Consider the following 16,685-nt stretch of genomic DNA (forward strand, 5'->3'; position numbering starts at 1 on the left):
AGGCCTCCTGGGTCTCAGCTCGGCCCCCGAGGCAGGCACTTACTGGCGAGCTTGACTACTGCAGCCTGGCTGGCCACCACTCCCAGGGGGCCGTGGGCCAGGCAAGAGTAGCTGCCCTCAATGACCTCTGAGACGCTGGGGGCTGCCTCGTCACTGCCGTCGGGTGCGGGCGGCTGGGACAGCCACAGAGAGCCATTGGGCAGCAGGCGCAGGTGGTCGTGCTCCGGCAGGGCGCCTCCGTCCTTGCTCCATGTGGTGCTGGTGGGGGGTCCGGCAGCCCCCAGACTACAGGCCAGCACTGCAGTTTGCCCTGGGCCCAGGATCACTTCCAGTGGCCCCGCACCACAGCTCAGCTCCACGGTCGTCTCCTGGGGCCACAGCAGCTCCCCTGCACAGAGAGGGCAGGTCCCAGGGCCATCAGCATGTGTCCTCCCACCTCCCCCAGTCTCTAGAGCCTGAGTCACCCACCCAGGGGCTGGGGCAACTCAAAGAATAACAGGTCTCATGGAGAGACCTGAGTCTGGATCCCGGCTCTGCCCCTCCCCACTGTACTCTTGGGCAGTCTGCCACTCTTCTCTGAGCTCACCTTCCCAGTTTCCTCATCCACCAAAAAGCACAGTGCCTCACAACTTTCCTCGTAACAGTCAAAAACGAGAAACAACCCAAGGGCTCATCACCTGGTGAATGGATAAATATCTCACTCAGCCATCAAAAGAAATGAAGTACTGATACTTGCTTCATGGAAGAACTTTAAAAAACTTTACACTAAGTGAAAGAAGCCAGTCACAAAATGATACATATTCTATGATCTCATTCCTATGAAATGTCCAGAAGACGCAACTCCACAGAGACAGAAAGTAGGTTAATGGCTGCCAGGGATTGGGGAGAGGGAAGAATTAGAAGCGAGGGACATGAGGTTTCTTTTTGGAGTGATAGGAATGTTCTGGAACTAGACCATGGTGATGGTTGTACAACCTTGTGAGCATACACAAAACCACTGTTGTGTACACTGGTGAGTTCTGTGGTGTGTGAACTGTATCTCAGTTTAAAAGGACCCAGGAATTCCTTCCTTTCAGGGCTGTTGTTAAGACGCAGGGTAGGAAAAGAGCACAGGACAGTGCCTGGCCTGGCACAGAATTGGCTTTCAGTAAGGTCCTCCTTTCCTGGAACCTTCCAGATCATCTTGACCACGATCACTCAACCTACTGTGCCCCGGTGGCAGGCAGGGCTGAGCACTCCTTCCTACTGCTCGATTCTCCTAGGCCATTCAGCAAGCCAGAACCTGTCTCCAGGGGCCCCAGCAGGGCCTGCAGCTCCAAAGCTATCCCCTGCCACCAAGGGAAGAGTAAGGGGAAAATGGAGGAAGGGAAGTTCATTCCAGGGTCAAGGCAAAAACACACAAAGGCCAATGCTTCTCATTTTAACCAACATGTTGACAAGGCCCAGTCGCCATTATTCACAGAGAAATGGTTGTTTCCCCAGTTGTGTCGACTAGAAGGCTGGCCTGCTGCCTTCCTGTCCCATACAAGCTCAATGGTCCGAGGTCCATTTTCATCTTCTGACCTGACACTTTGCTTAAAGGCGGAATGGCACATCTGAGAGTGAACCCAAGACAGAGGTGAGTACAGTGGCACATCCTTACTATGAGACAGGTCTGGACAGACAGCCTTGGGTGGGCACGCAGAAAGCCAAAGGGGTTGGGAATCAGGCAACCGCTCAGTTCTGGACCTGGCTCTGTCACAGGCCGGCTGTGTGGCCTTGGGCCAGTCACTTCTTCTGAACGTTAGTTTTACTCAAACGAATCAGGTGATGTGTGAGATTCTATGCTGTTAGGATGATTCAGTGAATAGTCACACCTGGATATACCTATTCCTGAGCAAACCTACAGAACACCATCTAGACTCACGTATAAACAGTAGATACACAACCTTCCACACCTGAACACGCACACCCAAGTTTCTGCCACACTTGTCAAAACCCGGACATATCTGTGCCCACACTTAGAACCCTTGTCTGTCCCCAGGCTCTCTTCCCAGCACTCCTGAAGAGAAACAAGACTGAGCGGCAAAGAGAAGTCCCAGCTGGCCGAGATACGGAGGCCAGAGCCGAAGCGAGGCTCTGACACTACTTGCCAAGGATGGAGAGACCAAGGGGGCCCAAACTGGGCCTCTGCCTCTCTTAATTCATCGGGAAGGCTCTACTTGCCCCTCCCACTGCTTGCCTGGGCTCAGCATTACTAATGGGTGCAGGGAGAAGGCAGGCCTTGTCCTCACCCAGTCTCCATTCTGATAGGGGAAACCAAACTGGCATTCATGTCACTCGGGGCTGTTGGTTGTGGTGCAAAGGGCCCTAGACCTTGGGACAGAAGATTTAGTTTCCAATCTTGCTGCTCCACCTACCAGCTGTTTAACTTCTCTGGGCCTTAGTTTCCACATCTGTAAAATGAAGGCGACACTACCAAGCCTGTGTGCCTGTGTGTGAGGAGTAAACAAGATAATGGATGTCAGCGCCATCAACCGTGGGACGGAGCTCATTCTTTAAAGGCACTTCAGAGACTGTCCAAGTATTTGGGGTTTGGGGTTGTTTTTTGCTTGTTTGTTTGTTCTTCTTCTTTTTTTTTTTTAATGCAAGTTTTTTTTTTTTTTTTTTTAAACTGTACCAATGCTAATTACTGTTCTAACAACCAGTCCCTTCTACCTCTGCGGCCCTCGATTCTAAGATTCAAACACAGGGTAGCGGGGAGGCAAGCCCGGGCTCTCAGCCCAGCGGCTTCCAATTGCCTGGTTCCAGCCGCTGAGCACTCAGTTTGCACTTCAGGGGAGAAAAGCCCCACATGACACGAATCCCTGAGCCCTCCGGCGGCCTCCCCGCCCCCCACAGCACGTCCGGGGCCTGGAAAATCCCCTGCCGCGCTGAACAAACAATGTGAACAGTTGGGGCCCGAGCAGCTGCTGGGTATGTCAGCAGCCTGGGCTCTGGCGGGCAGGACGGCAGCCAGAGAGGCCAGTGGCTGGCTGCGGAGCCCAGAGGAGGCTCCGATTCCCTTCCTGAATATTCATGGATCAGCAGATGTCTGGCTTCCCCACCTCTGAGGAGCCCAGCGCCCAACAAGGTAGCACAGAGAAACCAACAAGGATGTAGATGTGCAGAGAACCAGGGTCCCCCTCGGAGAGGACCCTGGTGGTGGAAATGTCCTGGAAGCTGGGGATTCCTCACTGTACGTAAGTGGGGAAACTGAGGACCAGAAAGGGGTGGGGGTCTCCTCTCCCTGGGAGACAGTGTGGGAAAACCATCCTTTGATCTTCTGGGGATGAATCCAGCACTGACAAGAAAGTTGCTCTAGAGTAAGAAAGAGGGTTCTCTCTGCCTCAGTGTCCAGCCCAACTTCTGTGCCCAGGACATGCCCTCCTCCCCGCCCCGCCTCCCCCGCCCCCCAGGCTCAGCTTCAGTGCCAGCCCTCTGTGAGGCCGCCCCTGCCTGTCCACTCCCCCCTCCCAGGAAGCTTTATATGTTTCCTATCACATAGCCACTTTGCAGGTCCCTTCGCCATCCCTCCTCTTGCCTAGATGGACAATAGGGTTTGGGCGGTGGAGGGACAAGCCTTGGTCAGGGTCCTCCTGGGTCATTTGCTATATGGCCTTGGGCCTGCAACTTGTCCTCTTTCAGCCTCAGTTTCCTCAGTCTGAAAAGGAGAAGTCTCCACTATTCTCATTTTTGCCAAAATTCTCCCAGCAGCAGAGGGGAACGTAGGTAGGAGCCTTGCTGATGCCCCAAATGTTTTGATTTTTAAACCTTTGGCACATTTTTGCATTCTTCTCCATTACATAGCAATGTTTCCTTTAACATAAATGTGGTTCCTACACCACCAGATCTTTTCGTAAAAGTGATGCTCTGAGGAGTGGACCTTGTTTGTCCAGTGGCTTCCCGGCCACCCCTTTCCTGCCACCCCCGGCCCACTGCCATGGCTGACCCCCAAAGCCCTTCCCACAAGCAGTTCTCAGCTGTCCCTCCCAGGACTGGAGACACAGTGGACTCTGGCTGCCCACCAGCTTTCTGCCTCGATGGGGACAATTCCTTCTCCTCAGGCTCCTTGGTGAGACCTTGTCAGAGACACAGAGCTTCTATGCTTGGGGGCCTTGAGGCCATCTCTCAATCTTTCCTAACAGATTATTTTACCCACTTACAGGATAAATTAGATTTTATGAGGCCAATTAGAACCCAGACAGAGAGGAGATTTGCGGCTGAGCCCCAGGGCCCGCTCAATGCTGTTTCGTGGGGTTAGTGGGGCCTGGTGTGAGCCAGGGTCCCATTTTCCAGTAAACTCTCAGGAAAGGGGCCAGTGGGTGGGGGAGGGGAAGACTCCTTCCCCCACCCCCCACCTTGGCCACCTCCCTTACCACACACTGATCCCCTCCCACCAACAGCTGGAAGGAGAGCTTGGGACAGTTGCCTGGGACACCGGGAAGGCTGTACAGTTCCCTTCATCTGTGCTCCTGTGAGGCCCAGCCTCAGTGGACTTGACAGCAAAGCCACACTCAGCTCCTGCCTACCTCCTGATCCCTGCGTGCCTCTGTCCCCACTGGACCAAACCACTTTCAGCTCTCTGAGAGCTCACTGCTGTTCCATATATTGTTTCTGCTGCTCCCTCTCCCCACAGTAGCTATGCCATCCCAGGGTCTGATTGAGTTGCTTCTCCTTTTTCTGTCCCATAGGACCCGCGGCACCTTGGCCACTGCAGTTATTACTTGAGGTTTTACACTTTCTTTTCTCCCCTATCAGGCAACAAACTCAGCATCATATCCTAGTCAGCTTTCTAAATCTCTAGTCCCAGAAACAGTGCCTGGTATACAGTAGGTGCTCAATAAATATTCTTTGAACACGTAAGTAGACACGTGGAGACTTTTCCAAGCCTCAATTTCCTTATCTGTAAAAATTACAGGAACTCCCTTAAGGGCTGGATGTGTTGGGAATAATACATGTGGAAACTGCCTATCTGGCAACTAGCAGACACTTGACGAAATGCTTAAAAAGCACAGGGACAGAACAGCAAACTCACACTGAAAAAAACGCTGTACTTCCACATTACCAGGACTAGGAAGCTCACTACCTCACCTGTTCTCCTGCCATATGGCTCATATGATTCAAAATAGCTTTCTTTTGTGCCCACCTTTCTCTCCCTGTATGCTCTGATTAGTTGCTGGAACTTTGTCCTCCAAACTATATGACAAGGTAATGAGCCTCTTATCGAACCATCCAGAAGTCTTAGCTCTGCACCAGCTCACATGCTCAGGTCTGCATCTGAAACAGAGCTTACTGCGCCTCTGCTTCTCTGACCTCAGTGACCCGAAAGCCCCTCAAATCCTGAGGGCATAGCCTCAGCAGTGAGTAACGAACAGCCCACCTAGCCCAGAATACAAGGATTCTATTTCTCTGCATGTCAGGGCCAGAACATTATCTCTTGGGTTTTCTTCCCAACCCCAGCTCCTAGCACGCTCCTCCCACCAGGCTAGGGCTGGGGTCCTCCTCCATCAAAGCTGCTCTTACTCCTCCTCCCCTCTCCCCATCCTCCAGGGAGCTGGGAGCCCCCCAAGCCCACCTGGCAATGACATCTGTTCAACATCTGGAATTCTGTGTCAAGTCTGGTTGCTGTACCTCAGAAACCGTGGAGGCCGAACAGAAGGTAGCGGATGGGGAGAAGCGCAGAAGGGTGAATTCCAGAGCCCAGACTCAGACACACCAACTGAGGGAGGCCAAGCACAAAGCTGGTAACTTCTCATGTGAGGGGGAGGGGGTGCAGAGAGACCAAACTTGGGTATTTGTGTATCAAATCCAGGAAAGGTATGGCTCCAGAAGCCAAGAGACTGGTTCCAGTCCCAGCTCAGTCCCTAGCCATGCAACTTTGGGATGTCACTCAGTTTTCTCATCTGGAAAATGGGTTCATGTTAAAATTATTTCTAGGGAGTTGGGTGAGGGATGGGCTAAGTAGATGATGGGCATTAAGGAGACACTTGCGATGAGCACTGAGCTTTATATGTAAGGTGGCGAATCACTAAAGTCTACATCTGTAACCAATTTTACCACATACGTTAAGTAAGTAGAATTAAAATAAAACTTAAAATTAAAAAAAAATATTTCTAAGTTCCCTTCAGTGCTGACATTGGATGACACTCTAATTGTGAGAGAGCTTAACTTGAAAAAGTTACCTTTAGGAGAAAGGAACTGGTAATTTACACACAACACATGATGAATTGGGCCATGAAACTACCTAAAAGTCAGATAACTTCTGGAAAAAATTCACTGTTAAGAGAAACTTGTTTGACCTGGTTCCTAACCTGGAGATGGAATCAGAGAGGGCCACGCCAACTGAGGTGGGTCTCTGAGTTTCTAGGCCGAGAAAGAGATGGGGGTGAAGGAACTTTCCTGGTGAGGAGAAAGCAGCTGTCATGTTCTGTGAGCCTTCCTATGTAACAGATCTCTGGCACCACCACCCCCAATTCTGATTCAGTGGAGGGGAGAGCCCCACATCTTGCACTGATAAAAACCAGCACTCAGCAGGGGTACCTGGGTGGCTCAGTGGGTTAAGCCTCAGCCTTTGGCTCAGGTCATGATCTCAGGGTCCTGGGATCAAGCCCTGCATCAGGCTCTCTGCTCAGCAGGGAGCCTGCTTCCCTCTCTCTCTCTCTCTCTGCCTGCCTCTCTGCCTACTTGTGATCTCTCTCTCTCTGTCAAATAAACAAAAGTCTTAAAAAACAAAACAAAAAACCCCAGCACTCAGCATTCTACCACTACCCCCAGACAGGAGTCCCATTCCTATAAATCTCCCCAGTTCCCGGTCCCTGGCTGGAACAGCGTTGGGGGACACCAGCCCTGTATTCTGCCCAGTTCAGGTTGCTGAAGTGTCTATTATTCTGGACCTCCCCCTCCCTGTCGGCCTGCAAACTCAGTCTATCCTCAGATCCTACTGATTCTACTTCCTAAATACCTCTAGAAGCCAGCTACCCTGGCCACACCAACTGCCATGATGCTTGTTGCCACCATCCTCTCTTCTGGAATACTACAACAGCCTCCCAGGAATCTGGAGCTTCCTGCCTCCAGCCCTGCCCAACTGATTCTCCACACTGGCTGCAGTGAGCTGATGCAAAACTGACCTTAAAACTTGCCAAGGGGGGCGCCTGGGTGGCTCAGTGGGTTTGGCCTCTGCCTTGGGCTGGGGTCATGGTCTCGGGGTCCTGGGATCAAGCGCCATGTTGGGCTCTCTGCTAGGCGGGGAGTCTGCTTCCCTCTCTCTCTCTCTCTCTCTCTGCCTGCCTCTTTGCCTACTTGTGATTTCTCTCTGTCAAAAAAATAAATAAAATCTTAAAAACAAATAAACAAACTTGCCAAGGACTCACAGTGGGGAGCTTTCAGGCAGAAACTTTGGTGGGGCTTATCAGGCCTTTCAGAAGCCCCTTCACCCTTCACTTTGACACTCTATGGGCTCTGTCCTATCCAGCTCCAACCTCTCCCACTCTCACCCTGTGCTCTAAACTCCAGTCAGAGTTAGCTGCATTCACTGGTCTAAATGAAGTCACCTTGGAGCACCTATACATGTGGTTCATATGGCTCTCCTGCAGGGCTAGCTGACCCTCTGCACTGAGCTCAATTATTCATCACTTCCTAAAGATGCCTTTCCTGACTTTTCCAAACCCTCTGTCAGTCTCCCCCACACCACACTGCAAGCTCTGCGTTAGGGGCAAGGTCTGCCTCCGTATTTACTATATTCCAGGCACCAGGCACATGCTAAATCAAAAAGGGAGCTCAGTAAATATTTGTTGAACGAATGAATGAATGAATGACCTTGGTCCAGATTAGGATGGCTAGTCAGAATGCTATAGGACTGTCTCTAGGCCTGTTAAGCTTTGCACACTCAACGGGTTTGGGAGACTGAGAGCGAGTAGCCTAGTTGCTTTAGCCATGCATACTGCTGCCCAGGGAGCCCCAGCTCAGGGCCCTGCCCCTGCCTTGTGCACTCAAGAGCAGGGAGAGGCCAGGTCTCAGAGGCAAACTGAGCCCCCTGCAGGAGGCCCCACCGGTATACTATAATGATAGAGAGTAGTTATTAGCCCTCATCCCACTAGGCTGGGTGACTCTGAGCCCGTTCCTGGAGCTCCTGGAAGAGCGTTAAGAGGGTAGGCACAACTATTCCTTAATCCCCTGGGCTCCTGGAGGGCTGAGGCCTCTCCCTCACTTCCCCGCCCCCTTCACCTGACAATCCCTAGACTTGAGCCAGGGCTGGAGAGGGGCGTGTCTTTGTCCGGAGAATAGGGGTCCGAGCATTTCCCGGCACTTTCCCACCCGCTGTTTGGGTTTCCTGGAGATGGGCCTGGGCCGGCCAGACGGAGGCTCCTTCCCCTCAACGCCGTCCCTGCCTCCCTCCCACGTGGCCTGGCTGAGTCTCTCTGGAAAGCCGCAGCAGCTGGAGAGAAATCCCCCTCCCCACCCCCACCTCCAAGTCCCTCCCCGACTCGCCCCGGACACATCCTCAGCTCCCCCCTCGGCAGGGAAGGCAAGAACTAAGCGAACAAAGCGGGCAGCCCATCCCCCTCCCCAGCCCTGCCACCTACCTTCCCCAGGGGCCGTCCCCTAAACGCACACAGCACGGAAAGCGAGAGAGCTGGAGTGGAAGAGGAGCCTTAGGCACAGAGCACTGGGATTCCGTCACCCCAGTCCCGGCCCTTTCTCCAGAGTGGATAACTCTCTTACCTCCACCCCAGCCCGGCACTGGGGTGGGGGGCTGGAAGGAGGCCTTGCTGACCTGGGCAACGCTTTCCTGACCTGTCCCTGGTGGGTGGGTCAGGAGTGACACGCGTCCCATCCCGAGAGCAAGTGTTGGACAAGTCCACGAAAGCAACTGGTTTCCTGCCCCCCTCCCCCAGCCCGCTCCGAGCCACGGGTTGGGGGAGCGACACTAACCACCCAACCCCCTGCCCCAACCAGCCCCAGGGACCACACCCACTGGGCAAAGTTGAGTGTTTTATCACCTCTACCCCCAGTCAATCCTGAATCGCCTGCCCAGTCCTCCCCAACCACGGGCAAGGACACTCCCCAAAAGCCAAGGCCAAATATTAGCTCAGACCCATAAACACAATTACACACGATCTCGACACAAATGGAGGTGCTGACACACACCCCCCCACACCCCTCCTCTTTCACGCACTCAACCCAGGGACACGCGCGGGCAAGAGAGCCCGCCCGGTGCAAGCCACCAACCCCGAAGCCACGGCCCCACGATGCCACGGCGCGACCGTGACACGCACTGCGGACACGTACGCCCGCAGAAGCCCCCCGTCCCCACCCTCCGAGCGCGCGCGCACACACACTCACACTCACGACTCCGCAAACCAAGGACACACACCCCCTGCGGCCAAGTGCGTGCCGCAGCAGCCCCCACCCCCCACCCCCGGCCACAGCTCGCAGACCCCAAAGCGCAGGCATCACGGGGACGGGCCGCTCTAGCCCCGCGGCCCCGCACTCGCTCGGGACCCGGGACGCACGCCAGCCCCGTAGCCCGGCTCAGCCCCGGGGCGCGGGCGCACCGACAAGCCGCAGCCGCTCGCGCCACTGCCGCGGCGCCCGCCCTTACCGCGCGCGGCCAGCAGGCAGAAGGTCAGCGCCACGAGCCCACCGCCGCGGCCGGCGTCCCCCCGCGCCATGGGGCCCGGCTCCGGCCGCCGCCGTAGCCGCCGCCGCCGCCTCCCCGCGCCACGGCCGCCGCCGCCGGGGGAGGGCGCGCCGGGCGTCAGTGGCCCGGAGAGGCGCGGCGCCGCGGGCGGGGGCGCGGCCTCGGGGGCCCGGGCCTGAGCGAGGGCCGGCGCGGGGGCCGGGGCTGCCGCCGCCTCGCCCGCCCCTCCATCGCCATCTTGGGCGAGCAGCCGGGGCGGGGGCGCCCAGCGAGTGCGGCCGCCGGGCGGGCCGGGGACCCGGGCCCCGCGCACCGTGACCCCGCGCGGCGCGGGGCTCTGCTCCGCCGGGGTCTGCGCCCCGGTGCCTCGCCCTCTCCGGGTCGCCTTGGGCCTCAGCTGGGCCGCTGGTTTATGGGTCTGTTTGTCCCTTGGACTCCCTGTCTCTAGGTCTCTTTCTGCCTCGGTCTGTCCTTTTCATCTCCCCGTCGCTGCTTCAGGGTCTCCTCCATCTCGGTTCCAGGCTCAGGGGAGGCAGAGTCAAGGTCTCTGCCCCGCGGGCCCATCTTGCCATTCGAGCCCAGTCCGTTATAGCCCAAATCCTGGCCTGAGTCCTCGTTACTGCACAGGCTGCTCCAGGAGACGCACTGAGGACAGGGCAGTATCCTCCTCACCCTCATTTCCATTGCCTTTCCGGGCTGGAAACTTCTTTTGGGTTCCTCCTCTTCCTCTTGGAATAATCAAACCGGCACGAGGGTGCTCTGCCCCAAGCACTACCACACTTAGACCTCTCTACAACCCTGGGAGGGACAAGGAAGGTTTGATTGCTCCCATTTACACACGGGGAAACGGAGGATGGAGGAGGTGAAGTGACTTGCCCAAGGACATGAGGCTAGGGAGCAGTAAATCTAGGATCAGAACCCTACATCCGGAAACCCAGGTTTTCGGACTCAGAAGGTAATTTCCCACTCATTCTTCAATGTGATGCCTTCCCTGCTCTGGCCAGACTGGTTGCCTCAATATCCCACACATTATTCTTGTTCTAAAACCGGGTCAATCATCAGGCTAGGATAGGGAGAGCAGCTCAGATTAAATGACCTGTTTAAGGTCCTTTCCAAGACCAAAATGCCATGATTTGTCATTCCTTAAGTCTCCAGTGTTCCCATGACTTAAAGCCATTTTGGCTCTGTACCTGGTAGGTGCCTTACTCATTTATTGCTAGTTACCCTTAATAATGACCCATACTTTGCAGATCTAACAGAATCTGGCATATATTCATTTATTGTCGGGCCCATTGATTTAGGTGAGTATGCCCACGTGCTTCTCTTAGTGATCTCAGCTTGTCAGCTTGTCAACAAGGCTCGAAGTGACAACAACTTAAAAAAAAAAATTCTTAGCCTATTCTCTCATGAAAAATTGGCACCATCACCGTTATAGTTACTGCAGCATCTTTACTCCTTCTGTTGTCCAATCTCCAGCTCACTTTTTGCCAGCACCAACATTGGCTTTTCCAGTCCCCCGACTTTCTGCATACTGTTCTTGCATTCCTTTTGCATGTTCTTGAGGTCTTTCTCTTCGCATACAGGCCATGTCTTGCAAACCATGGTTTGGGTTCGTGTTCCTTTGCATAATCAGGGAATCATAAATCACACCAAAGCTAGTTCTCTTGCCCCCACCAAAATGGGCTCTGAGTCCAAATACAGAGATGATGTCTGGTGTGGTCTTTTTTTTTTTTTTTTTTTTTATTTTTTTTTTTTTTTTTTTTTTTTTTTTTTAAAGATTTTATTTATTTATTTGTCAGAGAGAGAGTGAGTGAGAGCGAGCACAGGTAGACAGAGTGGAAGGAAGAGTCAGAGGGAGAAGCAGGCTCCCTGTGGAGCAAGGAGCCCAATGTGGGACTCGATCCCAGGACGCTGGGATCATGACCTGAGCCGAAGGCAGCTGCTTAACCAACTGAGCCACCCAGGCGTCCCTGTCTGGTGTGGTCTTATATGGTTTGGCTAGTTTTCCCTGAATTTCTACCATTCCAGAGTGAAGAACATCAATGACCATTTGTTTCTGCTAAAGTAGTCTGTTGGTCATGAACTTCCTAGTCCAGATTAATTATTGTTGCTCATGATGGTGGTGGAGCTTCAGGCAGCCAGGGAGGAAAAGAGCTTAAATTGACATCTTTATGCTAAAGATGCCCAAACATATACCTTCCGCCTGGACCCCTGAAATCCCAGACTTCTATATCTCAACACCTGCTCAGTATTTCGATTGGCTGTCTACTAGGCATCTCGATTTAACATGTCCAAAACAGAGCCCTGATCTTCCGTGCTAAATTTGCACCTCCCAGAGTCTCCCTGTCTCAGGTCCCAGCAGCTCCATCCTTCCTGCTACCGTCTGATCCAAGTACCATCACCTCTCACCTGCGTTATTGCAGGAGTCCCCTCAAAAGTCTCTTTTTCTCTGTCCTTGTGCCCTTCAGTCTTTTCACAATACAGCACGAGTTGTCCTGTTAAAATGTGCAAAAGATTATGTCACGTGTCTGCACAAACCCCACCAGTACCTTCCATCTCAGAGCAAAAGCCAATGTCTTTCTTAAAAAAAAAAGCTTTACTTATTTATTTTAGAGAGAGAGCATGTGTATGAGAGAGAGCATGAGAAGGGGGAGGGATGGAGGGAGAGAATCTCCAGCAGACCCTCTGCTGAGTGACACGAGGGGCTTGATCCCAGGACCCTGAGATCATGACTCAAACTGAAATCAAGAGTCAGATGCTCAGGCGACTTGAGCCACCCAGGTTCCACAAAAGCCAAAGTTTTTTTATGATGAGAAGCCCTGGTGGCCAGTTGCCTCCCTCCATCCTCTAGAGCTCTGCCTACCTAGTTCAGTCTGGAACTCTGTCTCCCCACTCTTCCCATCCTCGCAACATCCCCCTTCTCCTTACCCCCCTTCTTTTTAACATATTCTACGTTTGACTTATTTTATTCTTAGGCTGTCCACTCAACAGAATGAGAGCTTCCTGAGGACAGGGGGTTTTGTCTGCTGGCTTCCCTGCTGAACTGCAAGCAGCAAGACCAGGACCTGGAGCTCTGTAGATGCCAGCGGGCCAACATAAAAGATACAAGTCCCTGCCCACAGGGATAGTAGTGTCCTAAGTGACATGGGTGGTAAGGAGAATGGGAACAAGAGGAGGAACTGTGTGGTCTATGTGTGGAGGGGGAGGGGGTGGTAGGTGAGGAAGAAGTCTTCCCAGAACTATTGATTGTTGTAGATGTTTGACTTGGGTCTTGACAATTTCAAGAGGGTAGAGCTGATGGTGAGGGAAGAAACACACTCTGCAGAGGCCAGTGGTGTGAGAGTCCAGGAAATGGCAGATCGGATAGTTAACCGCACAGATATCCATGGACCAGCCCTTACAGGGCAGAGCCTGCTCTGGGCACCAGGAGCATAGTGGTGAAAAAGATGGTTCTTGCTAGGCTGAGCACCATGAGGGAGACAGACAAGGAGGCAGGCAACTCCTATTATGTGTGATATAGGCTGTGATGGGGTCCAGGGAGGAGGGGCATTGAGGCTGGATCTTGGGGGAAGAAGGGAAAGTTTCTAGAGGAGACAAATACTTGAATCAGTGTAAGTGGAATGTGGCAGGTATGAACTGGGCAGGAGGGCAGGGTGGGAGATAAAGCCAAACAAGAACGCTAGGCTTAGATGAGGCAGGCCATGTACTGTTGCCTGGGGAGCAACTAATCAATTCAACTGTCCGCTGAATGAATGAGTCAACCAACAACATATCACCATATAAAGAGTGTCACTAAATCCGTAAGCCACACACAAAAAAACAATTAATTTCTCTGTATTCATATTTGAACATACAGACTGTGGTGGGGACACCACACCTGTGTAACAGGCTCAAGCCACAGCCAAATCGCTGTAAGGAATAAGAGTCATGGTGCTTGTCTTTCCTCTTGCTTGTGACCTTGCTCTGTGACCTTGCCCAGCTTCCTTCCTCTCTCTGGGCCTCAGCTTCATTATTGAGAAAAGTAAGAGGGCCGATGCACGTTTCAGAGAAGGTCCTCCAAAGAGTTCACGCCACTAAAAATGGATATGGTATTCATCTTAATATCTTTTTTTTTAACTCCATCAATAAAATACTCCATTATATCCCTCCTTTCAAATGGTGCCGTGGAATGCCTCCAAGGGGGTATGGGGTATTCATGAGTAGATAACCACAGATGGCTAATGAGCATGTTCAGGTGAACATCATTAACCACTGTCATGGTTTTTACCACTAAACAGGTTAAATTGTTGTTAATCTTATTTATGCATTATTTAATTTACAGCCATATTGGACCATCAGGAAGTATGAGGAGCACTGATAGCTATACTACAAAAACCTGATGCTGAGGAGAGAACGATAATTTTGCAAATTTGCCTCAGATTGAACCTCATCAGAAAAGAATGATACCGTTTTCTAATCAGAAGTCATTGGTCACGAATATGCAAAGCCAATGTTTAAAACTAAAATCTAATGATAGTTCAATCTCATTTGGCTTTTCGCTTATCAGAAAGGCAGACTGACTGTATCTACAATGTTATTCATAGAGAAATACTTCCCAACAGATCCTAAAATCTCTTATATTTCAGAAATAAATAAAGCTCAAGAATGTTAAAGTTTTTTTGAATGTTAGCACAATATGCAATCATATCATGTAAGCAAGTTTTGTCTTCTTTTGATCCTATACCATATGGTTAGATTTTAGTGTACATTCGATCCCCAAATTTGAGATACAATCTTGTTCATTGACAAGTCATGCTTTTTTTTTTTTTTAATTTAAAATCAGCATGTACCACTTCTTAAATGGGGAAGAGGGTTTTAAAAATCATCAATTGGGGTGCCTGAGTAGCTCAGTGGGTTAAGTCTCTGCCTTCAGCTCAGGTCATGATCCCAGGGTCCTGGGATCGAGCCCCACATCAGGCTCTGCTCAGCAGTGAGCCTGCTTCCTCCTCTCTCTCTCTGCCTGCCTCTCTGCCTACTTGTGATCTCTGTCAAATAAATAAATAAAATCTTTAAAATAAATAAATAAATAAAAATCATCAATTTAGAGGCAACCAGCTGGCATAGTCGGTAGAGCATGTGATTCTTGAACTCAAGATTGTGAGTTTGAGGGGCGCCTGGGTGGCTCAGCGGGTTAAAGCCTCTGCCTTTGTCTCGGGTCATGATCCCAGGGTTCTGGGATCAAGCCCCGCATCGGGCTCCCTGCTCCATGGAGAGCCTGCTTCCTCCTCTCTCTGTGCCTACTTGTGTTCTCTGTCTGTCAAATAAATAAATTTAAAAAATAAAATAAAATAAAATAAATATATCTTTGGGGCGCCTGGTTGGCTCATTGATTAAGCATCTGCCTTTAGCTCAGATCATGATCCCAGGCTCCAGGGATGGCGCCAGGCTCCCTGCTGGGTCAGAAGCCTGCTTCCTTCTCCCTCCCTGCTCTTGCTCTCTCTTGCTATCCCTGTCTCTGTCTCTCTCTCAAATAAAATCTTTTTTAAAAAATAAATCTTTAAAAACATACATAAAAACAAAATCCTTTTAAAATCACCAATTTAATTAAATATGTTAAAATTGCCTTCAATTAACAATATACTGTTATAATTTTTTTCTTAAAATAACTCCTTTTTTTTTTTAAAGATTTTATTTATTTATTTGACAGACAGAGATCATAAGTAGGCAGAGAGGCAGGCAGAGAGTGGGGGGGGGGGGAGCAGGCTCACTACTGAGCAGGGAGCCCGATGTGGGGCTCAATCCCAGGACTCTGGGATCATGACCTGATCTGAAGGCAGAGGCTTTAACCCACTGAGCCACCCAGGTGCCCCTAAAATAACTCCTTTGAGACCATTCTAAAAAAGAAATAACATGTTGGGGGCCCGTCAATGAAGAAGTCGAGAGACCTGGAAAAGTCTCCATCGAGGACCGCAGTTTCCCTTGGTTTGACCAGGTGGATGGGATGCTATCAAAGAAAAAGGACTCGGGGAAGAGGGGAGGATTGGAGCGAGGCACTCAATTTAACATGCTGAGGGGGAGGGACCTGCATGGCATCCAGGCAAACTTGTAAAATCTCTAGAAATGTCATTTTCACCTGAGCAGAGAGATCAGAACTGGAGAAACTATTTTGTGAGCTGAAGCCTCTACCAGACCACCAGACCACCTAGCACACTTGACTGTAACTGTTCTTTATGGAATTGTCTAGCTCTACTTCTAGACAGTAAGCTCCTTGTGGCAGGGACCACATGTATCCTGCTCACTCTTGTTTTCCTGGCATCTAGCACAGTGCACAGCATATAGTAAGATCCCAATTAATGGAGGCCACTGGGTGGCTCAGTCCTTAAGCGTCTGCCTTTGGCTCAGGTCATGATCCCGGGGTCCTGGGATGGAGCCCTGCCTGGGGCTCCCTGCTCCGCGGGAAGCCTGCCTCTCCCACTACACTTGCTTATGTTCCCTCTCTCCCTGCGTCTCTGTCAAATAAATAATTACGACCTTAAAAACAAAAAACAAAAAACAAAAAAACCCACACACACAAAAAACAAACAACAACAACTAAGATCCCAATTAATGTTGTTTTTTTTTTTTTTTAAGATTTTATTTATTTATTTGACAGAGAGAGATTACAAGTAGGCAGAGAGGCAGGCAGAGAGAGGAGGAAGCAGACTCCCTGCTGAGCAGAGAGCCCGATGCGGGACTCGATCCCAGGACCCTGAGATCATGACCTGAGCCGAAGGCAGCGGCTTAACCCACTGAGCCACCCAGGCGCCCCCCCCCAATTAATGTTTTTAAAAGTGAATGTGAGGGCGCCTGGGTGGCTCAGTTGGTTGAGCAACTGCCTTCGGTTCAGGTCACGGTCCTGGAGTCCCGGGATCGAGTCCCACATCGGGCTCCCAGCTCCACAGGGAGTCTGCTTCTCCCTCTGACCTTCTCTCCTCTCATGCTCTTTCTCACTGTCTCTCTCTCAAATAAATAAATAAAAATCTTTAAAAAATAAATAAATAAATAA

General features: G+C 51.4%; 1 protein-coding gene across 4 annotated transcripts in view; it reads right to left on the reverse strand.

The window, feature by feature from the left end:
- The window catches only part of IGDCC4 (immunoglobulin superfamily DCC subclass member 4), a 40,371-nt gene extending 30,622 nt beyond the window's left edge, over positions 1 to 9,749 (reverse strand). For all 4 annotated transcript variants that reach the window (XM_059180827.1, XM_059180825.1, XM_059180826.1 and 1 more), the window contains exons 1-2: positions 9,623 to 9,749; positions 44 to 388 (exon numbers count right to left, since the gene is read on the reverse strand). In XM_059180827.1, coding sequence (XP_059036810.1) covers positions 44 to 388; positions 9,623 to 9,692 — 415 coding nt within the window. In that variant the 5' untranslated portion in view covers positions 9,693 to 9,749. The remainder of the gene's footprint in view (positions 1 to 43; positions 389 to 9,622) is intronic.
- Between the last annotated feature and the right edge of the window lie 6,936 nt (positions 9,750 to 16,685).

The sequence above is a fragment of the Mustela lutreola genome, chromosome 7, assembly GCF_030435805.1.
Source record: "Mustela lutreola isolate mMusLut2 chromosome 7, mMusLut2.pri, whole genome shotgun sequence".
In the NCBI taxonomy this organism is placed as follows: domain Eukaryota; kingdom Metazoa; phylum Chordata; class Mammalia; order Carnivora; family Mustelidae; genus Mustela; species Mustela lutreola.